A 25,792-nucleotide genomic window follows, 5' to 3' on the forward strand; every position below is an offset into this window, starting at 1 on the left:
TTAAAAAAAAATGAAAAACAATAAACGTTGTAACAAATATTCAACTAGTAGGCAAAAAATTTTCAACCATTTGAGGTCAAGTTATGTAATCTGTACTTGAATATAGCAACACAGAACCATATGACCACCTGACGAGTGACATACATAGCAACATTAGTCAGTTGTCATAAATTTTTACACAAATTATTCCGATTTTGTTATTTTTGTAATAAATTTAAACATTTACAATGTCGGATAACAAGGAATTATCGAAAAATGACGCAGATCCCGAGCTGGAAGATTTACTCGACAGTGCGTATATTGCGTATTATTTTTAAGATCATTATATTTAACCTATAATACCTATTACACAACTTCTAACCTTTGGTTCATTTTGCACAAAAATATAACTTTATCATGAACAACGCTTATTTCATCCTTATTAGTAGAGGTGCGCAAATATATCACTAAAGTGAAAAGAGAGAGATATATCTTTTGAACTCAGTGATATATATCACTCTTTTAGCTCAGTAGCTCACTTTAGCTCAGTAGCACTGTAACGATATAAGCGACATTTTATATCAGTATTTCAGAGAATCAGATCAAAATGTTTTGACAACATTTTTGATTCCTATAATTAATACAAAACGGGCAAAAAATTATATATGAATTTCACAGCCAACACTATTTCTATATCCCTGTTTTCATATTCTTAGCAAAGAAAAGATTTTAATTTAGTGTTTAATACGTAATGCATTTGACTCAAATCGGATTCTCTCAGTTAGTCGCTCATTTGACTCATAACTCATTTGCGAGCGAGTATAACACTGTTGAGTTGAAGATCTTATATCCGGAATCGTATGGACCTATGAACTCAACCATGTGACGCGGATATAAAGATATAATTCAAAATCGTCGGAGTTGATGAGTGATTAGCTCTTTGGTGTAGATATATATCTTTTATATCACTCACTCGCGAGCTACTCAAGTCTACTGTACAGCTTCACCGGGTTTTAGGAGGCTAGCATAACATGCTTATTTCATCCTTATTAGAGTTAAATACGTAATTTGATGCTTACAATTCATATTACGGAAGAAAATGAGAATGTATTACTCGTAATATGTTAATTCTAGTGGAAGTAGGAAATGAATATTTAATATTTAAGTATCTTACGAACGTAATAATTATGATTGGTGGTTATTCTGTTATATGTAATATAACTTTAAAGTAGAACCCGCCATACCTTTTTTTTTTTAAATTTATTCAGGTTTATCAGCAGTTGTACATTAATAACATCTTCCTTACAAACTATATGTCTTAAGTTATGAAGTGTAAAATGTACAGCTACTTACAGATAAACTCATCATGCGAAAAAGGAAAGACGTACCAATTTAATCGTACACTGCAACTCTAAACAGTTTGACAATGTAATAATAACAATTTTCAATGTTGAATGAGGGCCCCAGTTTAAAAAGTTGATTTAATTTTATAATTTTTTACAAATGTCTTAAAGATATTTTTGTGGGCACACCGGCTACCTTTGATTTTCGCTCATTTATACACATTTAGATAGATTGTTTTGTTTTGATGACATTTTTTTGCTTTCGCTTTTTTTCGATTTCGTCTGTATGAACATTTCAACCACTGATTTTAGTTCGGAAGGCGAAACTCTGTTCCTAGGCTCCCCTAGGGCCATATCTTTCACCACACCTTACTCTGACCACCAAACACCACACTCTTTCACTAAAATGCACACTTCTTCACACTAAAAATAAGTGTGCCAGTGGTATAGTCCGCGTAAAACTGCTTGTCCGCTCTGAATATAGAAATGAATCACCATAGCAAATTGTATTACTACATCTGCTCACAACAACTTCAGAGAGGACTAGCAATTTGGCGCGGACTATACCTCCCCGTCAATCCATCTTCCAAAACTACCTAATGACTTAAAGGGTATTTAATAGTTAATTGTATCAGGCGTTACTTTGCGGAAATCCATGCTATTAAGTTAAGATTAAAACTACTTCGCAATAATCCGCTACAAGTATGTATGATGGTATATATTTTAAACCATGCAGTATGTACCACCCTGCCTCCCTCAAAGGATGCATGCAGATGCAAAAATTAAAAATATACACCACCATACATACCACCACCAACACGTGTTTCGCTCCAAAACGGAGCATCATCAGGGTAAGTTGACTCTACGATGGTTAATCGCTAAGTGAAATTAAATATCTCTCAAATATGGTTTGCTATAATATCCCAACCAGGTGCGCTAGAAGACATGACGAAGAAAGCCGACCAGCCCCAAGGTGATGACGCGCCACAGAACATGTGGAGCGAGGAGTTCATCAAGGAAGCTGCAGCACAGTTCGAGAACAACATGGCTGCAATATTGGGAACATTTAGTGGCGTGCCAGGTATGTAGGATATAATATTTTCATGTTGAAGAAATGGCAAAGGAAAGAAAGAAAGATTTTTATGCGGATAAATTGCAAGACAAATGAAATATAACGGAAAGACAAAAAAGAATATAATAACATAAAACAAACCCAATACTCTCCTGCTTGGCACGGGTCTCCTCTCAGAATGAGAAGGATTAGGCCTTAGTCCACCGCGCTGGCCAAGTGCGTATTGGTAGACTTCACATATGTGTGAAAACTTTTTTTTATGATTTCTCATATATGCAGGTTTCGTCACAATGTTTTCTTTCACCGTTTAAGCAAGTGATAATTAATTTATAATACGTACTCTACAAACTTTGAAAAATCAAAGACGCCTGGAATTTCGGACCTCTCGATCAAGAGGCCGAGTTTCTGAAGCACTAGGTATGCAGCTTACCTGATGATAAATAGTCATAGTAATATGGAAATCTGTAAGCAACTGCATATAGGAGTTTTTTATTCAAATAAAATTGAATCAAAAGTATTTTATTCGAAGTAGTTTACTTACTGAACTCTTTTTGAACGATAGTAAATCTACTGCCACCTCACAAGTTTCGTTATAGAGAAGAAGCGGCGAAAGAAACTCCATAACACACATATTATAATATAGGAGTAGTAATATAGGAGTAGATGGTAAGTGGCTACTGCCATACGGACATCTGTAATCAACCCCAGATAAGATTAGTTTCCTACTGGAGGTTGGTTACAGATGCGTCGCTACCCCTGAGGACTAAGTTGGAATCCCTCGGATAAGTATATCTCCCTTACCTTTCAATCTGTTATCTCTTTCTTTAAGTGTAAGCCAACCAATGACCCAAGAAATCTAATAATGGCCTATATAATACAGTAAAAGTAGTATCGTAAATATTATTAATCAATAAATTACTAATGATAGTTTCTTTTTTACAGAGGAGCAAATAACACAAGAGCAGATAGCGCAGACATTTTCAAAAATGGCCGGTGAGTACTGTCATATTTTAATTAAATCAAATATGTTTTTTTATTGTTATTACTAAATTAAATTCTTCTTTCTTTTTCTTCGTTACCGAAATAAGTTAACAAGTCATGAAGGTGGTAAAACCCTTTGTGGTCCGACTCCGGCGGCACCACCGCCACATCTATTTCTACCTAATAACTGCAGTGTTAGGTGCTGCTGTGTTTCGGTTTGAAGGGTGTGGTAAGGGAGACAGACTTTTCCGAGGCATTCCAGCTTAGTCCTCAGGGGTAGCGGCGCATCTGTGCCCGACCTCAGGTAGGAATATCTAATCCTATCTGGGGTTTATTACAGATGTCCATGGGCGGCAGTAGCCACTTACCATCAGGTGGACTGCATGCTCGTCTGCTACTCTTATATTATAAAAAAAAAGTCGTAAATGCACACTTTTCATTGCAGCTATTTGTACTGTTTGATGAGAGAGTTATTTAAAAATTTACAATTTGTGTGTGTCCAGTAATGTCCCATAATAAGTCCATTAACTTACCTATTTATTCACCCTATAAATTAAATAATCGTAATGCTTATTATGATTAATTAAAACTATACAGGGTGAATTTTTCAAACGGGCCTTCAGGGCCAAATCCGAAACTATTAGGATGAGCGAAAAGCTGAAAGGAGTTACGAGGCCGATTTTGATTAAAACTAAAACTGCATCATTAGTTTTTTAAAATATCCCTAGCAGGGAATCGATCGAGTTCATTTTTGAAAAAAAATACACCTTCTATATTATTTCACTATCTGATAGTGTGGCTTATAAGGATCAAATTCTGGAAAGTAATGTTAAATGACAAAGTAAAGGAAAAGCCTGTATAATGGCACTTATGGACTATAAGCTATAGATTGGAAGTTTGCGTCTCCATTTTTTATGTATTTTTTGTTTATTGCAGAGGCCGCAGCTCAAGTGTTAAAGCCACAATCACAAGCAAACGAAGCAGTACAAGAAAGCGATCCAGCTGTACAGGAGAAAATTGATGAGGTATACCATTTTGTTCAGAGTAATACTGCGGCGACCACCCGCTACTCGTCAAGAGATGGCGCCACGTGTTTCTGAATCACGCTATCGAAGTTTTCTAAACATCTTGCATATATACAAGTTCCGAACTGAAACCCACCCTGATTATCTAGCCCACAGAGATATCTCCCTTTGGGGCCATTCAAGTATTACGTAAGCAGATTTATTACAATTATTTACCCCCCATCCCCCTTGTCAGCAAAAGTAAGAAAGCTCTTACCCCCTCCCCCATGCTTACGTAAACATTTTTCAATTAATGTATAGTTTTTTTTTATATTATAATTATAATGTTATAATTATAATTTAAATATTTATTTAATTATAATGTTATAATTATAATTTTAAAAATGCCTAAACGTATGTATTATTTGCGGGAATACCCGAAAAGTGTTTCGCTTTCGAGTAAAGACAATGTGAGGGTTGCCATTCGTGTAAACAAGTAACAAACTACCGATGACGTAATCATCATGTAGACTCCCCTACCTCCATGTCATCTAAAATAAGCAAAGCAAAGACCCTCCACCCCCCTAAAAGCGCTTACGTAATACTTGAACGACCCCTTTGTCAAAATAGTATTTTATTATTGTCCACCTGATGGTCACAGCAGAGACAAGATGATACCAAGTATGATACCAAATAAGATTGATACTCTATTCTTAAGCGCTGCTCTGTTCTGGTTTGAAGGGTGTCGTAATGGAGACATACTTTTCCGAGGCGTTTCAACTTAGTCCTCAAGGGTAGCGGCGCATCTGTGGCTAACTACAGGTAGGAATCTAATCCTATCTGGGGTTGTCAAATCAAATCAAAATGTTTTATTCAAAATAGGTTCTTTACAGAGCACTTTTTGAATGTCAATACAACTACCACCACTTCACAAGGTGTTGCGTTGTAGAGAAGAAGATGATTACAGATGTCCATGGGCGGCAGTAGCCACTTACAATCAGGTGGACTGTACGCTCGTCTGCTACTCCTATATTCTAATAAAAATGATGTAGATAAATGTAATTTCTTCCAGGTATCAGCAGCAATATCCCAAACCCTTCAAAACCTGAACACCAACACGGAAAACCTTCAAACACCCTTCTCTGAGCAGGACTTGGCTGGCATGTTCAACAATTTCAACCTTGGAGAGGGAGCGCAGGTATGTAAGGGCTCCTAGATTCAAGGGCCCCTATAAAATTGAGGCCCACTTAATCTTTTTTATTTTTTTTTATTTATTTATTTTAATCATATTTACAGCTAACATTACAGGTTTATACCTAATGCGTTAGAGTAAGAAATAATAATTGCATTACATTAATAAACTTAGTGAGTATAATAGTAATTTTCAGATTAATTGGTAAAATTATATGAAATCAAGTAGGTACATCATTACTTATCAATCAAAATTAATTATTATTTATTCATTATCTAATTTACATTTACATTATATTAAATTAAAAATTATTATAAGTTACATAACAATGTCAATAATAATTAATAATAAATCAAATTGGAAATAAACACACAACTTATTATCTAAAAGGTCCGTTTGTAGCTGGTATAGATCAAAAGGCGGAGAAAAAGATTTAAAAATTACTTAAAACTTGTAATGTTTCGATATGCATTATTTGGGGCCCTTTAAGACTAAACGGGTGTATGTGATGCTAGCTAATGGTTGTCTTACAGTTATAACTTGACTAATTTTGTTCAAAGTTCATAAATAAAATAAAATAAAAATAAAAATAGCCTTTATTTCTACTATATCCTATACTTTACATATTAATTAATGTTACTTAAGATAGCAACTTTCAATTTACTTTTTATACTTGTATATTACTATACATACTTTTTTTTATAAAATAAATATTTAGTGATTTTTAACAAATAAACTATTTCTAACAAAACGTTATAAGTAAAAGTAATTTTAAATATTAAATATAGTAGTCGCCTCTTCGGCGTAGGCCTCTCCTAAACTTTTCCATTTATCTCGTTCCCGTGCCTCACGCATCCATAAGGGTCCACGTCTCTTATTAAAGATGTCATTCCACCTTTTACTTGGTCGTCCTCTTTTCCTTTTCATGTCTCTTGGTATCCATTCCGTTAGTCGTTTTGCCCACCTAGTATTATTCATCCTACAGATATGCCCTGCCCAGTGCCATTTGAGTAGCCTTATTCTTTTCCTTACATCTACTATTTTAGTTTTTTTTCTGATGCTGATGTTACTAACTTTATCTGATAGTTTTAGACCAAGCATACTTCTTTCCATCTTACGTTGGCAGATGGCCATTTTATCTTCGTCTTGTTTCCTCAATGACCACGTCTGGCATCCATATGTTAGACAAGGCAATATCGTTATTTCGTAGAGTTTTTTCTTAATATTTATATGAATTTCGTTGTTTTTCATTATTTCCTTTAATCCCCAGTATTTCTTCCAGGCTAGAGTTATCCTTCTTTCTATTTCTTTTCCTGTATTGTTTTCAAATGCCACGAGTTGTCCCAGATATATATACTCTTTTACATATTCAATCTTTTCATTTTTTACCATAATGTCTTGAGGAATTCCATTGGTTAGGATCTTGGTTTTCGTCATATTCATTGACAACCCTACTTTTTGACTTTCCGTTGCCAGTTCATTCATCATGCTCTCTAGATCAGTGGCGCATTCTGCGAAAATGACTATATCGTCCGCGAAACGTAAGTGGTTCAACAGTTCTCCGTCTATGTGTATTCCCCTTGTTTCCCATTCTAGACGCCTGAAAATAGATTCGAGCACTGCTGTGAATAATTTCGGAGAGAGCGCGTCTCCCTGCCTAGCTCCTTTTTTTATTGGAAATTCAGCACCTTCGCATTCTAGGCGTATTTTGGCAAGACCTTTTGTATATATATTTTTAATTAAGTTTACATATTTTTGGTTCACGCCTTGTTGTATGAGTGCTGTCCAAATGGCTTCGAAGTGTATAGAATCGAATGCCTTTTTGTAGTCTACGAAACAGATATATATCGTCTTTCCATACTCTTTTGTTTTCTCTATTACTTGTGTGACAGTTTGAATGTGGTCTATAGTCGAGTATCTTTTCCGGAAGCCTGCTTGTTCGCGCGGTTGTTGTTCATCTAGAGTCCTCGTTATTCTGTTCAATATAATCTTTGAAAAAATTTTGTATACGTTGGACATGAGACTAATAGGCCTGTAGTTGCTTAGATTGCTTCTATCTCCCTTTTTGAACAGTAGAATGATGGTGGAGTTTGACCATTGGTCTGGTGTGGTTTCCGTTCTAAGGATATTATTGAACAAAGCTTGCAGAGGTTTCAAGAGTGCAGTGGATAGAGTTTTAAGGGTTTCGTTTGTAATATTGTCGCTCCCTGGAGTCTTGTCATTTTTTTGGCATTTGATAGCGTACTCGATCTCTGAAGTAAGAATCGTTGGTATCTCTTGGTCTGCATTTTCCCCATTAATCTCGTTCGGTTTTATGCAAAGGGGAGAGTATGTTTTATCTATACTAGTGTAGAGTTCTTTGTAGAATTGTGTGGCTTCATTTATGATATCAGGACGTTTTGTTAGTGTAATTCCCTGTTTATTCTTCAGATTTCCTGTCCATTCTGATTTATCACTTAACTCTTTGTAGGCTTTACGTAGACCTCCCGTTTTACTTATGAATTTTACGAAGGTATTCTGTCGTATTGTCCTTTTCTGTTGCATAAGATTTCTATTAATTTTTTTGCTTATTCTTGTTAATTCGAGTTTTACTTCATTCGTTCTCTTTTCCTTATATAACTTTTTCCTTTGCTGTAGTAGACTTTTTGTTTCGTCGTTTATATATTTATTTGTATGTTTGTTCTTTCGAGGTAGTTGTTTTGAAAAATTTTGTAACTCCTTTTCTAGGTTATCGTATTGATTTTGTACCCCTGTATGTGTATTAATCGTTTCAATAAATTTATTTTCCCAATGTCTGGCGTCGTTATCTGAGATATTCAGTGTGACTCTAGTATAGGCAATAGATTTTATTTTTCTTCTTGGTGGATTTGAAGTCAATGACAGCTCACATCTAATCATCCTGTGATCAGAGTTGAAGTTCAAGCTTTTTATTATGTCGAAATTCTTTATACTGGTTGGTTGGTTTGTTAGTATGTAGTCAATCTCGTTGAAATGTTGATTGTTTGGTGATCGCCATGTCCATTTTTTGTGCGGTTTGCATGGAAACATGCTGTTCATGAAGTAGTAGTCATTTTCGATGGCAAAATCTATCAATTTTTGGCCGTGTGGGCTTCTATTTCCGTGTGCATATTGCCCTATGTTATTTTCATTCTTTTGAGCTTTCCCTATTTTTGCGTTGAAGTCTCCGAGTAAGATTATATTTTTTGTGTGAATGGAGTCTAAAGCGTATTGCAATGTTGTATAAAAGGTCTTTAAATCTTCTTCGGTACCTTGTTCTGTGGGGGCGTATGCTTGTACAAGGAGAGGGCGCACCTGTGCCACTGTTGACATTGTCTCTGTTATTTAAAATCGTTTAATATTATAAGAATAAGTAACCCTACGGGAAAAAGTGATAAAAAGGTGAAATAAGTTGTGACTCAACAGGACTAATGTTATGTGCTGCATAAATTGAACAATTACGTAGAAATATCCATAAAACCACGGACAGTTAAAGATAGTGTTTGGATACTTATACCGAAGAATATCGAAGAAAGCAACTCATACAGACGGAAAACAACCGCTTACCTAAATTCCAAGTAAGGAACAAGTGCCAAAGGACGTTTATTAAACAATATTGTATATGTGATAACCTAAAATTACACATAACGTACAATACAGTCATCACACGCAATAAAGATATCCAAGATAACGCCATCTATCGGCAGGCAACAAAACTATTTCGATCTGAATCTTGCGCAAGATTACTTACAAACTGTTACTTAGTAATCTTACCTAATAGTTCCTTACATTGCCAAAAGAGGGCACGACCGGTAAGTGCACAATGGAAGAAATCGCGAAAATCTTACAAGAAATACAGGCTGACATAGCAATTAACAAGAAAGAAATGAAAGAGATGGAACATAACATTAAACAGTCGATAAATCAAAATATAGACGAAAAATTCCTCATTTTTGAAACCAAAACCAAACAATTGGAAACAAAAATAGAACAACAACAAAAAACGATTGAAAACTTAGACAAACAACTAAGAAAGAAAAACATCATATTTTTTGGAATCGAAGAAAAGGAAAAGGGTTATGAAAGCCTACTCTCAGTAGTACTCGACATCATAAACAATATGATGAAAATACCTTGTCAAAGGTGGGAAATCGAACACGTTAACAGGATGGGGAAAAAAACAGGAAAAGTTAGACCAGTGGTCGTTACAACAACAACTACAAGTAGGAAAATAGAATTACTTAAAAAGAAGAAATCATTGGACGGTACAAACATTTATCTGAAAGAAGATTTCCCCCCTAACGTGCTACAAAAACGAAGAGAATTGCAAGAAGATCTTAAACGCGAACGGGAGGCGGGGAAGAAGGTAGCCCTACGCTATGACAAAATTGTGACTATAAAACCACGAAAATCAGAAGTCCAAACACCTACAGAAAGAAATACAAACAAACGTTTTATGTCTACATCACCCGAAGAAACCACGAATGAAACTAGAAAACATCACAACAACGAAAAGACTATACAATTACCGAAAAGAAACAAGTCTCAAACCATAACTGGTTTCTTACGCCCGTCACAGCTGAATCTTAACACCCCGACTCTACCAACTGTAAATGTGGAAGATATCCCAAAAAACTAATTAGCGCCTCCGTAACCTCTCTACCTTCTCCAAGCCGGCCGGTCACCGTGGAGAAGCCAGACCACTGCCTCCTAAACCACACTCAAAACCAAAATACCATTTTTAGTAGCAAAAACATAAAAAAGAAAATAACAACACAAAGTCTCTACATAGCAAGCCTCAATGTAAGAACATTATTATCGGACAGTAGAATAGAAGAGCTAAGATACGCTGTTAAGTCAATAAAATGGGACATTATAGGTCTATGTGAGATAAGAAAAGAAAAGGAAATGATAGAAGAATACACGGATTTTATCCTATTTCATTCGCCTGGAATGAACGGAAGAAATGGAGTAGGGTTCTTAATTAAAAAACATTTAAAACGCAATATAATAAATGTCAAAAGTTTCTCGGATCGCGTGGCGTTACTGGAATTACAAATATCTGACAACTCTATCTGGTCCTTTGTACAAGCATACGTTCAAAGTTCATAAGCCAATTAAATTGAGTTACGGAAATATGGAGACTTTACTTAATAAGTGACTCGCAAAAATGAGGAGTTATATAACCAAAGATTCATTATCCTCCATAACTCAATTAAACAAAGTTAACTATAAAAAAGGGTTGTATAAGGGCCCCACACATATATTATTGGGGCCCCTTTTAAAAAACTTATTTTATTCACAAATGAACACCTTCAAAACCAAAACCCCCTGTGTATATACATAACTATAATAGGCCTTCAGGTCCAAATCCGAAACTATAAGGATTAGCGAAAAATGCTGAAAGGCCGAAAAAAAAGCTGAAAGCTACCAGGCCGATTTTGATAAAAACTAAAACTGCATCATTAGTTTTTTAAAATATCTTTGTCCCTAGCCGGGACTCAAACGAGTTCATTTTGAAAAAAAATACACCCTCTATATTATTTCACTATCTGATAGTGTCGCTTATAAGGATCAAATTCTGGGAAGTATTCTATATAGAGGATGTATTTTTACCCGACTGCCAAGGAAGGGTTATGTTTTTCGCGCGTATCTTGTATGTTTGTCTTTCTTTATTTGATCCCATCTAACGAACGGCTGGATGAATTTCAACAGTTAAAGTGTCATTATATTTGTCTCAACGACCCGAGTGTCCTTAGATAGGTGTTAGAAAAAAAAAATCAAAATGGCGGATTTTTGGCGCGAAATAGTAAGACATTTAAAAAAAAAAGTTAACCGAACCTATCGAGTAGGGTATCAAATGAAAGGAAATTAAACGGAGATTATAAAAACATATTTGTATATATATAAAACAGTAAGGTGACTGACTGACTGACTAACTAAATGACTTTTTCATTTTTCAGAAATCAACGTACAGTCTAAACCAAGGACCTTACAGTTCTGAAATTTTGCACACAGGTTCTCTTTATAGCTTGAATAAGTACTAAGAAAGGCCTTTTGGAAATTCTACCCTTAAGAGGGTAAAATAGGGGAAAACAGTTTTTTTGAAATCCTTTAATTTTGAAGCAACTACTATAAAAATTTGTATTTGGCTTTCTGGGTAGGAACAAGGACGCACTTATTTATCCCCCTCCGAAAAATCAACCCCGTAGAGGGTAAAATAAGGGTTAAAAGTTCATTTGAACAATCGTCAATTTTGAAGCAAACAATATGACATGTTGTATCAGGCTTTTTGGATAAAAATAATGAAATGCTACCTCTAACGAGGTAAAATAATGACCGAAACTTTGATTTACTGAAGTTATATATTTTATATACCGTAAATGGTGAATTTTTTCGCAAAATAGTAACACGTTTTAAAAAAAGTTAACCAAACCTATCGAGTAGGGTGTCAAAATAAAGGAAATTAAGAGGAGATTACATATACATTATATAATATATCTTATATATAAAATTATCGTGTTAGTTACCGTACTCCTCCGAAACGGCTTCACCGATTTTCACCAAATTTTATATACATATTCAGTAGGTCTAAGAATCGGCCACTATCTTTTTTTTTTACACCTAAGTGATAAGGGTTGTTCATCCTTAACATTTTTTTATTTATATGGCAACACAACGTTTGCCGGGTCAGCTAGTACATATATACTCGTATATACACATCGAGATGACTGTCTGACTAAATGAGAGAGTTGCTGTGCCAGAGATCAACGCAAAGGGAAACCGCTGAACTTAAGCGTGCTGGAATTTTACACATAGGTTCTTTATATAGCGTAAATGAACAATACGAGGATAAAATAGGATAATATTGTTTGAACATCTTTTGTTTTTGAAGCAGACACCTACTATGAAACTTTGTATTTGGCTTTCTGGATAAAAATAATGAAATGCCTATTTCACTGCTTTTGGAAATTCTACTTCAGCCCTTTTTGGTGCAGTCGGGTTTTTGATTTTTTAAATTAATTACTTGTTTTCTAAATGGACTTTTTCGATTCCTGGTTAGGGAAAAAGATATTTAAAAAAAGTAATGATGCTGTTTTCGTTTTTATAAAAATCGGCCTCGGAACTCCTTTCAGCATTTTTCGCTAATCCTTATAGTTTCGGATTTGGCCCTGAAGACCTTTTTGAAAAATTCACCCTGTATGTACATAATTTTCAGGACAACAACATGTTCGTGCCGTTCATGCAAGGCATGATGCAGTCGTTGCTCTCCAAGGAGGTTTTGTATCCCTCCCTGAAGGAACTAGTCGAGAAGTACCCCGCCTGGCTCGCTGATAACAAGGGGAAGATCGAACAGAGCGAGTATGAGAGGTATACAGGTGATTTTTTTTAAATAAGTTTTCATGGCCAATTTTGAAGCTATAAGTAAAAAAGAAAAATGCTGAAAATTATGAAAAAATTAAAATAAATATTAATACTGCATCCATAGATTAGTAAAGATACTTCGCCGCCTTGAAATTGAATGAAGCTGCAAATGGCTTATTATAAACAGTTCTTTTTTTGAATTCTTGACAAATAATAACATTTTTAGAGAAAATTTACGTATAAATAACTAATACTGCGCAATTTACATAATAAATAAATAAGTATTTCAAATATTTTAGGGACATTTTAGCACGAAGACATGGCAAAACTTTTTTACGCAACTATTTCAATTCTCAAAACTGGATACATTTTCTTGTTAGGAGTGAGTAATCTTTACTAATCTATGACTACATCATTAGATTTAAAAAATATATGTAGTTGGGAAACGAACGAGTTAAGTTTGAAAAAAAAAAATACTCCCTGTATTATTTTACCATTGTATAGTGTTGCTAATATAAAAAAAAATAAACACACCTGTATTGTTTCAGTATTGTATAATATCGCTTATAAAATATCAATTTCTGGGAAGTAACTAAAATAAAAGGTTATTTTTTTAAGATATTAGGTTGGCATCTAAGTTCCTACCATTTTTTAATTTAAATGTTAGAACAATATGTTTTAGATAATTCGAAAGAGTGTGTTTTATTCTAATGGAATATATTTTGTAATATTCAAGAGAAATTTGATTTAGTATGAAATGAAATTTTGAATGACAATACATGATTGGCTTTAGTGACGTCATTTTTGAACCCATTAAGTATGGCGGACATATTATTTTGTATACACCTCTATAATATAGATGGGTACATGTGGTATAGATGGGTATATGTGGTATAGATGGGTATATGTGGTATAGATGGGTACATGTGGTATATATGGGTATATGGTATATATAAATATATTCTTCATTCTCAGGTTTGAAAAACAGAAATCCCTGATGGAGAAGGTATGCGCTGAATTAGAACCGGAGCAAGAGTCGGACCCTGAGGATGTTAAGAGGAAACGCTTCGAGGTCGTCTTGGACCTGATGCAGAAGGTAGGTAGACTCTCCTACTGCTAGGTTCATATACCATTTAAGAATTTGATTGCCTTAGATCAGGGTTTCCGAACTTAAAACAAGGGGTTTTTTAAAAGAATTCCTTGGTCCTCACGAAGTTTTCCTTCACCATTGCACCAATCTGGGGTTGATTATAGATGTCCATACTGCAGCAGCCACTTACCATCAAGAGGATTGCATGCTCGTCTGCTACTCCTATATTATAAAATGCAAAAAATGTAATGATAATTAAATTGTAATATACATATAAAAAAAATCTGTCATGACACAAATAATCGTAAGGGTAACTAATATTAAAAATGCGAATGTGTGTTTGTTTGTTACACTTTCACGCCTTAACTACATAACCGATTGTCATGAAATTTTGTACACACGTTGTCAGGGGTTCAGAGAAGGACCTTTTATCCCAAAAAAATACCGTTCCCGAAGGATAGATACAAATCTCTGACCGAGAGCGAAGCCGCGGATAAAAATTAGTCAATCATAAATAGCGGTGCCAGGGATTCCTATCATAGTTCTCAGATTGATGTCAAATACTACACACACACAATACACACTATACACATATACACTAATAATATACACTAGGCTAACATTTTATTAATAATAGTAATGATATACCACTTGTCCCCAAACGCAATACTAATCATATCCCTAATATCCCCAGATGCAAGACCTCGGCCAACCCCCCACGGAGCTGGTGGGTGACATCGGCACCCCCCCGCAGGGGTTCGCCGCACCCCCCGGTCAAGACGCCTCACAGTGTACCGTCATGTAGTGTAAACAAATATAGAATTATCATTGGTGCTTATAAAGTGATTGTGTTGTGTTGACGGCTGACAGATGGCGCTGTTTACAGTGTTTACACGGTAAGTATTGGTTTTCGGTATTGATGGAAGAATGTGGTAGTTAGGAAGTAGTTTAATACCGGAATTTGACCATAAACACAAATTTGTCCACATTTTTACTCGATTGGTAATGTTTTTCGAGGCTATGTATGTATGTCTCATTCTTTGGAATGTGACAGACAAAACGGCTTGATGGTTAAACATATGAGGTGTCGTTGGATTTGTCTAAATTGTGAAAGTAACATAGATATCATTTTCAGTTAATTATTTTTAAGCAGTCAGGTCTGTTTTTCTTTTATAATAATCACTAGTTTAAATTTTTAAGTAATCAGGAAAAATACGCTTTTACTCACAGCCCCACACTAGGTTTCCGTGTCGTGGGTGCTATGAATATATACATACGAATACACAAAACACCCAGAGAGAATGGAAACCTAATTTTATCATATTACTTTGTTTGGCCGGGGATTGAACCCAGAACACATCAAAACATAATCGTCAATCTGGGGCAATTGGGTAAAATCATGACCCCTCTAGGGCAGTTCGGTATAAATATGAAACTTCTGGGGAAATTTAGTAAAACATATAATTTCAATTAAAAAAATACCAATTTATTTCAAAAATAAGTTTCTTTTTTTATAATTTCTCACTCCGTCTTATGGTGTAAGGTGCCTTAATAAAGATATCTTCACAATTTTTTCATAAAAAATAATTAGAATATTCACAGGTTATGAACATCTTGTAGTATGTTACTTTAGATTAAATATTATTGCGAATTAAGACATTTTAATATATAACGGGATATTAAAAACCGCGTACCGTGAGTACCCTTTACATATTGAAAATTTTGAAGTATATTGGGCTATGTACGACATATCGAAATGTAATTGGAATAAACCTGAAAATTATTAATAGGTTGGAAAGACCCTTTGTGGTTCGACTCCGGCGGCACCACCGCCTCACCTATTTCTACCTAATAACAGCAGTGTTAGGCGCTGCTGTGTTCCGTTTTGAAGGGTGTGGTAAGGGAGACAGACTTCCGAGGCGTTCCAGCTTAGTCCTCAGGGGTAGCGGCGCATCTGTGGCCGACCTCAGGTAGGAATGTCTAATTCTACCTGGGGTTGATTACAGATGTTCATGGGTGGCAGTAGCCACTTACCATCAGGTGGACTGCATGCTCGTCTGTTACTCCTATGTTATATAAAAAAGACCCTCCCGGTTAGGTTTCACTTCGGAGTTTGTAAAAACAAGACTTGAAAAACATTAAATAGCGTGTATAAAGCTAAAGAGATTTTTTGCATGAATCCATCTGGAGATACTAATAGATCTTGCATAATTTCTTTTTGCATTTTTTTTTAAATAACATTCAGAAAGATTGACATAAATGAAAATTATTGAATTATATTATGAAATCCAGCTATTAAATTTTCCGACCAAAAAATCAAAATTTGGCAATGTCTAGTATGAAAAAAATGTCAAATGTCGATCTTTGGTTGGCAAATCATTGGATAGATTGTTTATTAACGGGCGATAAAGATTGCGACCTGTCGTTTCTGTATGGCGGTGACTACGTGTAAAAATCACTCCCATATATTTTATCGCTAAAGAAATTAATATGTTTTTAGAACATTGAAGTTTTTATACACATATGTATTTAATTTTGTTAAAAAATAGGGTCATTTTGGTATAGGGTCATTGTAGGAAAAAAATTGATTTGGCTTACCTTAAAAGTGAATGTTTTGAGCATTCATATATCATTATTATTTAAAAGTTAAATGTGTTTTAACAACTTTACTAATAAAAGTAAATGTTGATTTAATTTAGAAAAATAATTGGTTTACAAAAAGGCGTATTTAGAATTCAAATGACACAAAAAAATCCCGATAATTATGTTTTTGAGTCTATAAAAATAATTGTCTCGAAAATATGCAATTATTTTGTAAAAGTAGATTTATATTTATTGCGTTTATTAATTTTCAATATCATTATTATTAATTATGTAATTATGTTCTGTAGAGAAATGTAGTCTTGAAATAAATGTGACGGTTTTTAATTAAAAATAATTGAAAATTAATAATTATAATTTAATAAACACAATTTATCTTTCATTTATAATAATTCAGAGACAGTTCCTAAAATGTTTTGACAATTTCCAATAATTAATAATGTCATTTATAATTTAAATTAATAATTATAATTGTATTTCGGTGGTTGATAAGAGGGGTGTTGGTTTAAAAATTGTGTTTATTTAGTGCCAAAGAATATAGCTTTCAAGGATAAAAATAGAAATTAAAGAATGATAATATAAATTCCTTGAAACATTTCTTTATAATAATAGTTTTATTAAATTCTTTTAAAAGCATTTTGATTTAGAAATTTCTTATTATAATTATTTAAATGGTAAAAAATGAGCATGTGATCCACTTTATGTTAAAATATTGGATGTTTGTTGGAAGGGAGTGGTAATATAGATAATATGAGGCGTACTTAGTCCTCAGTAGCAACATATCTGTTGCCGACTTTAGTTAGGACTAATCCTATCTGGGATTGATTACAGATGTCCATAAAGCAGTGATTTACCATCAGGTGGAATGTATGCTCGTTTGAAAAACGCCTTGACAATTGGATTTGATAAAGGATGTAAAAAATATATCAGATAAGTAATGATTGCTTAATAAGACATATGAAGAAAATTTCATAAACTTTGTAGTATTAGTAATGTATACTTAATTTAAATATTAAAGTATTGAACCGACAGTAGCATTTAAACTCAAAATGGGGTGACTTACTGACTTATATAAGTGGCGACCTTAGACCTCAGGAATGGCAATGCTGATCGGCTTCAGGTAGAACCTATTCTATATGGAATTGGTTACAGATGACCATACGAAATTTACCATTTGGTAGATTGCATGCTATTGTGCTATTTCAAATATTTATAAAATGATACTTTGAGGAGGATTCATTTTTTAAATTTAAATTTTATGATATCAACCAAATTTATAATTATATTTAATACTGAAGTAAGTGCTGCATTAAATGTTAACTATAATTAATAATTCCTATAAATGTAATAATTGCAATCATTTATAAAAATATAATAATAGTAACTATATTGTCACCTCATTTTGAGTTTTTTGGCACAAAATATATCAATTTCACAAATTATTTTATTCCTCGTTTTATAATTGTAATTGTAATTAATTATTGTTATTAATTTAACTTTAATTTATAATTGCATTATTATATTTGTGTTGTTGGTGAATAAATATTGCTTAGTTATCAATTTTGTGTTTTTATTTTTAAGACTATCTAAGAAATTATTAAGAAATCCTTAACCTATTATTGTCCTCTTGCTGGACTCGAGTCTCCTCTTAGAGTAAGAGGACTTTAGGCCCTAGTCCACCGCGCTGGCCAAGTGAACTTCACACACTTGGGAGGTTTTTAAAGATCCCACAGATGTGTAGGTTTCCTCACGATGTTTTGCTTTACCGTAGAAGGATGTCTTACATAACGTTTGAAAATAGTGGAGTATACCACATGGATTATCTTTCGCCGCTTCTTTTCCATAGCGAAACACCTTCCGAAGTCGTGGTAGTTTGTTGACGTTCAAAAAGGGTTCTATATGAATCAATTTTTAATAAATGAGATTTGAATTTGTGCCTCGCATTTTTTGGGACAGTTCCACGCCTAGCCGTGGGATATGAAGGCTGCAACGAATTTTTGAAAGGAATCCAAGTCATATCAGATGTCATTCAAGTCCTGTTCCAAAAAGTTGAACTTATGCCACTAAAAGCAATTCCTATTTTTATTTTATTACTATTATGTTGTATGTAAAAGAATTGCGAAAACTCAAAAGCAATAAATATAACCTACTAGTACTTGTTAAATCATTTTACTTTTTACGACATAAGTTTGTATCAAAGAAATATTTCTTGTGTTGAGTGAAACATTATTTTGGATTGAATTATTGTGAAGTGTTTACGAAATGTTTTATAAATACAGGTAATTTATGTACTAGAAGGTTAAGGAGCTTGTAGTTCATCTGGTTTAAAGGTCGAACCCTTTGTGGCTCGACCTTAAAACTAGGCCGACCAGGCAGACCGGCGGCACCAACGCCACACCTAATTCTGCCTAATAACACGAATGTTATTAGGCAGAATTAGGCGCTGCTGTGCTCTGGTTTGAAGGGTGTGATCAGGGAGACATACTTTGTGCAGCATTCCAGCTTAGTCCTCAGGAGCAGCAGCGCATCTGCGGCCGACATCCGGTAAAAATATTGTCTCGTCTGGGGTTGATTACAGTTGTCCATGTGCGGCAGTAGCCATATACCATCAGGTGGATTGTATGCTTATCTGCTGCTCCTTTATTATAAAAAAAACCTATCTAGTTTCTTTCGTCGCTTCTCTGTACCGAAATATCAATTGCTCATATTGAAAAATAGTTCTATTCGAATAATTTTTTACTAAATGTGCTTAGAATTGATTAAAAATATATATATTTATTCAATTTCACAGGTTTTCTTTAGGATGCATCATCCTAATTCTTACAATTTCTTTAGTAAGGACTTATCCAGTCGTAAGTATATTTTTATTTTAATACTCCTTTTCTGTATTTATATGAGTTAGTTATATAATAATTAAAGTTTAAAAACTAAAAACCACGCTAAAACACGCACAAGGATTTTTTTAATCCTGATTCCTGACGATCCTGATGAGGAGAATGGGATAAATAAAAATCGTGTTTTGTCATCGGTTCTTAATATTTGTTCAAAATTTTAAATTAATCGGACCGTTCAAAGTAGGTAAAAATTGAGTTCAAAGATTCCGATACATACATACGTACAGGTCGAGGTAATAAAAGCGTGGTAATCAATTGCAGGCTGACGGTGAAGATGCAGAAGATGTGAGTAATTATACTGTTTTATATTTTATAGAAGCAGGGTCGGATTTGAAAATCTGAAGGTATTTGATTAAAGGAAGAACTGGAGGCTCCTAATTATTTTCAAATACAGAGAAAATCTATGGAGTCTTTCAAAAATTATTGGCAAAATACAATTAATTTAACAAAGAATGTAGTATTTAGTCACGTGCAAGTATAAACGGACACAAAGAAAACACTTAAAATTGCTCTCCCGAGTACCTTCCACAATCCAGCTATTTAACTTAATACAAATATGCATATACAAAAATAGTATGTACATAAAATAATTAAGTTTAACATACATTTCATTATATATCGAATTATTATTAATTATTTATTATTATTTATAGCAACCAGCTGCAGAGGCTGTAAGTAGAAAATGTAAAATATAAAAAAGTTTATTTTTAGCTAGAAGAAGTAGCTAATTTGATATTGAATAAATTAAACATTTTAAATTAAAATAATGTTAATTTAATTTATTTTGAATTTAGAAGCCAGAAGGCTCCGCTGAAGTAAGTAATGTTTACTAAATAAATATTTCCGACAAAAATAAATTTATTAAGTTTTACAAATAAAATTAATTGTTAAAATAACGAATTAATATAATTTATTAAAAATTTAGAAACCTGCAGAAGAGGCTGATGTAAGTTTCATTTACAAATAAAATATTTAAATTAAATTAATCTTTATTTATTAATTTATTTAAAATTATTTTATTTTAGAATGATGTAAGTTTCATTTACAAATAAAATATTTAAATTAAATTAATCTTTATTTATTAATTTATTTTAAATTATTTTATTTTAGAAACCTGCAGAAGAGGCTGATGTAAGTAGCATTTGCTTTATAAAACATTATATTTGAAATAATTTCATTTTTAATATATTATTTTTAAAATATTTTATTTTAGAAACCCGCAGAAGAGGCTGATGTAAGTCACATTTGCATTATAAAACATTATATTTGAAATAATTTTATTTTTTAATAATTTATTTAAAAATATTTTATTTTAGAAACCTGCAGAAGAGGCTGATGTAAGTCGCATTTGCATTATAAAACATTATATTTGAAATATTTTCATTTTTTAATATATTATTTTTAAAATATTTTATTTTAGAAACCTGCAGAAGAGGCTGATGTAAGTCACATTTGCATTATAAAACATTATATTTGATAAATTTTATTTTTTAATAATTTATTTAAAAATATTTTATTTTAGAAACCTGCAGATGCCGCCGATGCCGCTGAAGTATGACATTTTAACTTAAAATTAAAAAAAAAATGTGAATTTAATAAAAAATATTATAAAAAATGTCGTACTTTTTTTCAGAAACCGGCAGAGACTGATGTTGTAAGACGTATTTTTTATTTTTAATAAAATTGTATCATTATTTATAAAATAAATGATGATAATTAATAATGTAATAATATGGATTATTTTTAAAGTAATAATGTAATGTATTAAGTGTCAACAAAGAATGTTCTTACTGACAACTATTTTTTAATTGCAAGTTTTGTATTGTGTCTCTCTCACAGATTATTAAGCCATTTTGGCTTGTATACTATATTGAGACTAATAATACTAATATTTATTCCAGAAAGCTGAAGAGCCTGCTAATGACGCGAAAGTAAGTTGATTTGTATGGGATTGAAATGTTGAATGAGCATGCTGTCCACCTGCTGTTAAGTCCTTGTACATCCATGGATATCTGTAATCAACCCCAGATAAGATTGGTGAGAACTAAGTTGACACGCATCGGAAAAGTATGTCTTCCTTACCATAAACTTCAAACCAGAACACAGCAACGCTTAACAAACACTGCTGTTATGAAGCAGAAATAGGTGTGGTGGTGGTGCCGCCGGAGTCGAACTACGAAGGGTTCTACCAACTGTCATTTAAAATACCTTGGTAAATGCTTGCCATTCTAGCAAAAAGCAAACGAGCATGTTGTTTTTCTGATGGTAAGTGGTCACTGCTGTATAACCTGTAACCAACTCCATTTAGAACAGGTTCTACCTGAAGCCGAACACACCTACTTTTGAGAACTAAGATGGTCGCCTTGTATGCAAGTCAGTCGGCATGTAATTCAATCGAAGGTAAGGGAGACATACTTTCCCGAGGCGTTCCAGCTTAGTCTTCAGGAGTGGCGCGTCTATGGCTGACCTCAGGTAGGAATATCTAATCGTATGTACCTGTATCCTATCCTACAGATGTACATGGGCCACAGTAGCCACTTACCATCAGGTGGACTGAATGCTCATCTGCTACTCGTATATTATAAAAAAAAAAAAATATTATTAACTACATATTTTTTTATCTCAACAGCCTGCGGCCGAAGCCGATTCACCCTCTCCACTTGTAAGTAAAAATAATTTCGGCGATTATTAATTGTATTATTAATTACAAACTTTAATGATAAATAATTATGTAATTAATACGAAATAATAATTATTTCATTTCAGCAAGAAGTAGATGATGGAGTAAGTAAATGTGTTTGAAATCCTTTTTATGTCCCACTGTTGGCCTAAAAGTTATCTTCAGCTCAAGGCGAGTGCTGGTCTTAAATCCGGGAATCGAAGCCTCATCATGATTCTACTTACGATTGATTTCTGTGACGTCATCAATCCATTAGTATTCCACTACTGGGCATGTCTCTACTCTTAGAGTCTTACGCCATAATCCAACACATTGGCCGATTGCGGATTAGGCTTCACAAATACATGAGAACTCTTTTATTAAAGAACTTTTAAGTGTCCATGTACCGTCACTTTAATTTCTAATACACACATAATTTTCAAAAATCAGACACTTAAAATCACCTTAAACCATAGACCCATGATTGAGAGTGCCGAGTTTCTATCCAGCTTCTGTCAGCGCTGCTCTATTTTACTTCAATTCAGTTTTGTTTTTAACCGACAGGCCGCAGCAAAGCCCGAAGACGGTGCTGTAAGTAGCATCTATTTTAATTTTTATGCGATATTAAAATGTAAACTTTTTACCTGGCATTCGATGAAACTTCGGAATAAGGTAAAACCGCCACACTTATTGTTGGTTTATAACAAAAAAAAGTGAACTAAATCGGGTTAATAATTTAATTCATAATTAATTAAAATGAATTTTAAAATTGGACAAATTTAATTGATAATGAATTATTATTTAAAATTAAATTAAATGTTAATTTAAAGGAACTTTTACTCTTCCCTACATTTAACGCTTTATTGGGTTAATTTATAAATAACTATTCCTATAGTTATTACCTTCTAACAGGCTGCTGACAAACCCGAAGAAGGTGGGGTAAGTAATGATATAATAACTTATATTTATATATCATTGTATTGTAGTACCAAAATAAAGACAAATTTTATCTATTATTCATGCGAAAATCTTTGCCGTAGTCGGTGCATATGGTGTAGAAGTTTTGTTTTATTGTGATTAATAAATAAATAATTAATTAATTAATTAAATTATTCATATTTACCAGAGTGATACTACAACTCCTTCAGCTGCGGAAGTAAGTTATTTTTTATAATATAGAAGTAGAAGACAAGCACGCAGTCCACCTGATCAACCCCAGATAAGATTAGATTCCTACCTGAGGCAGCTGCTACCCTTGAGGACTAAGCTTTGACGCCTCGGAAAAGTATGTCTCCCTTCTTGTACGTCCTGATTGTGAGGCTAAGCTAGGACTTGTCACTGACGCCTCTGACACGGCGATAGGTGCAGTGCTACAACAAAACATGAATGGTAACTGGGAACCTCTAGCGTACTTCTCACGCAAGTTGAGCCCTTCACAATCAAAATATTCACCTTATGATCGTGAGCTCCTTGCCATATACGAGAGTATTAGGCATTTCCGCCATATGCTAGAGGCTACCAACTTCACAGTTTATACCGACCACAGGCCACTTTGTTACGCATTCCACGAACGGAAGAGTAACTGTTCGCCACGTCAGTATAGGCATTTGGACTTTATCTCCCTTTCTCAAAGTTTGGTCCACTTTGGCAAAGGGGGCTAGGTGATCATGCCCGGGGAGCGGCCGTGCTCCGACAGACTCAGTTCGGAGCTTGTATATATGCAAGATGTTTAGAAAACTTCGATAGCGTGGTTCAGCAGCGCCATCTCTTGACGAGTAGCATAAGGTCGCCACATAACCCACACACCCTTCAAACCAGAACACAGCAGCGCTTAACACTGCTATTATTAGGCAGAAATAAGTGTAGCGGAAGTGCCGCTCGAGTCGAACCACAGAGGGTTCAAGAAAGAATCCAATCTCACCTGGGGTTGATGAAAGATCCTAACAAGTCGCAGTAGTTTCGTAGCTGTTTCAACGCCTTGATTTTGTTATGTAAGTTCCTAAAAATGGCAGTATGGGGTGTATCTGGGTGGTACCCACTTATTATCAGGTTTCGGTACTTTAATTTAAACTAATAAATTATGTAATTTTATAATAATTTTGTGTTTTCCAGAATGAAGTTCCGTCAGTAAGTACTTATTTTACTAATAATATACCTAAGAAGTCTCAGGGAATTACTCAAATTATTTGTTTTTATGAATTCGCTTTTATACAACGAAAAAAAAATATATTTAACATACATAACACGCGCGTCCGCGTACGCTTTGTACGTCATTAACAATGATTGTAATATATTATATTTCATTTTTCAGGATGATAAAGATCAAAAGGTATTAAAATAAAATATATTTTAGATAAATTAATAACTTGACTTTATTGAGAAAGTCAAAATATCATGTCATGGAATAAAAATTTTGTGAAATATTATAACAATATGTGATTCATAAATATATAAACTGAGTAAAAGTACTAGTATAAAGTGGTTATTTATTAGAACTTTTTCATTGCGCAGTGCGCACTATTAATTTTATAAAAATAACATTTTATAATGTTATGAGCGCTCTGACGACTGACAGCTGTTGTCACCACTATTTATTTGTAAATATTTTTATTGTGAAAGTGAAAAATGGGAACATGACATTATTTTATACAATTTCAGTATTTTCGTTAGATTCAAAGCTACTGTCCTCTTGTTTGGGGATGTCTTGAGCAGCAGTAACGACAGTAATGCATGTGTTCGACCTCTGATGAAAGCATATCTATCCATTGTCCATATTTCCAAGAAGTCCAGTGCTTTTAGGAGGATACCCATCCAGAAAAAAATTGTTAATTTCAACTACACTTCGTATATAATTTTGTTTTCTTTTTTACTAACATACATATATATTTTTAATAGATTTCTAAGTGCTATCATACTTTATTTAATTTAACTTTTTTACTTAGTTACTAAATGCCTAATGATTCGTTATTACGGTGCTCCATTTGTGCAGACAATAAACATTACAAAGGACAAAGAGGCTTAAGGATACATTGCAGCCGAATCCATATACCGCGAATCGATCCCATTAGTACCACCTCTGTTGCAAATTTCGTAAGTAATTCAGATGGGGCCCGTAATAACGAACCATTATATCTAAGACTCGCAAATCTTAAACATAATGTACGGGTGGTCAAGCGAATCCCGAAAGGAGCGCGCTCGACTGTGGCCGTGTCACTTACCGAGCGTGTGGCCAAGGTAGTTGCAGAAAATAGCTTTAATGCTTGGGAAGACCTATTACTATTTCCATACAAAAATTTACATTTAAGCAATAGACAACAAAAGCAATCACTATGTAGTTTAATAAAATATAATACTATTCAAAATGTTCTTCCCATTCCTAACATCCCTACAAATAACCAAAACTGTATTCCTTTTCGAAACAATATTTTAAAATTAATAGAAAATAAAATCTCCGACGGAGATGTGAAAGGCGCTGCAAAAATTCTATTTTCTAATGATACTATGGCTACGCGCTCACCTGAAACGCTTGGGGCACTTCGCGATAAGCATCCCACACAGGCATCCTCGCAGTTACCTTACCCTTCGTACAATCCGCAGCATGAATTTTTGAGGGTC

The 25,792-nt window shown here is 33.8% G+C and overlaps 1 protein-coding gene across 1 annotated transcript; it reads left to right on the plus strand.

The window, feature by feature from the left end:
• The first annotated feature begins 135 nt into the window (after positions 1-135).
• Positions 136-15,829, plus strand: Pex19 (peroxisomal biogenesis factor 19). Its single transcript, XM_073092401.1, has 8 exons — positions 136-291; positions 2,254-2,403; positions 3,337-3,387; positions 4,312-4,400; positions 5,452-5,577; positions 12,788-12,939; positions 13,909-14,029; positions 14,718-15,829. Exons 1-8 carry the CDS (start codon positions 228-230, stop codon positions 14,826-14,828), a joined length of 864 nt encoding a protein of 287 aa, XP_072948502.1. The 5' UTR covers positions 136-227; the 3' UTR covers positions 14,829-15,829.
• Positions 15,830-25,792: the final 9,963 nt, after the last annotated feature.

The sequence above is a fragment of the Epargyreus clarus genome, unplaced genomic scaffold, assembly GCF_041222505.1.
Source record: "Epargyreus clarus isolate Ecla_fem2 unplaced genomic scaffold, WU_Ecla_fem_2.2 ptg000036l, whole genome shotgun sequence".
Classification (NCBI taxonomy): Eukaryota; Metazoa; Arthropoda; class Insecta; order Lepidoptera; family Hesperiidae; genus Epargyreus; species Epargyreus clarus.

What these genes read in the sequence shown, in the direction of transcription:
- Pex19 (XM_073092401.1), top strand. Translation starts at nt 228, where the DNA reads ATGTCGGATAACAAGGAATTATCGAAAAATGACGCAGATCCCGAGCTG. An exon ending in GCTGGAAGATTTACTCGACA is followed by an intron (nt 292 to 2,253) that starts GTGCGTATATTG and finishes TATCCCAACCAG; the next exon opens with GTGCGCTAGAAGACATGACG. An exon ending in ACCTTGGAGAGGGAGCGCAG is followed by an intron (nt 5,578 to 12,787) that starts GTATGTAAGGGC and finishes CATAATTTTCAG; the next exon opens with GACAACAACATGTTCGTGCC.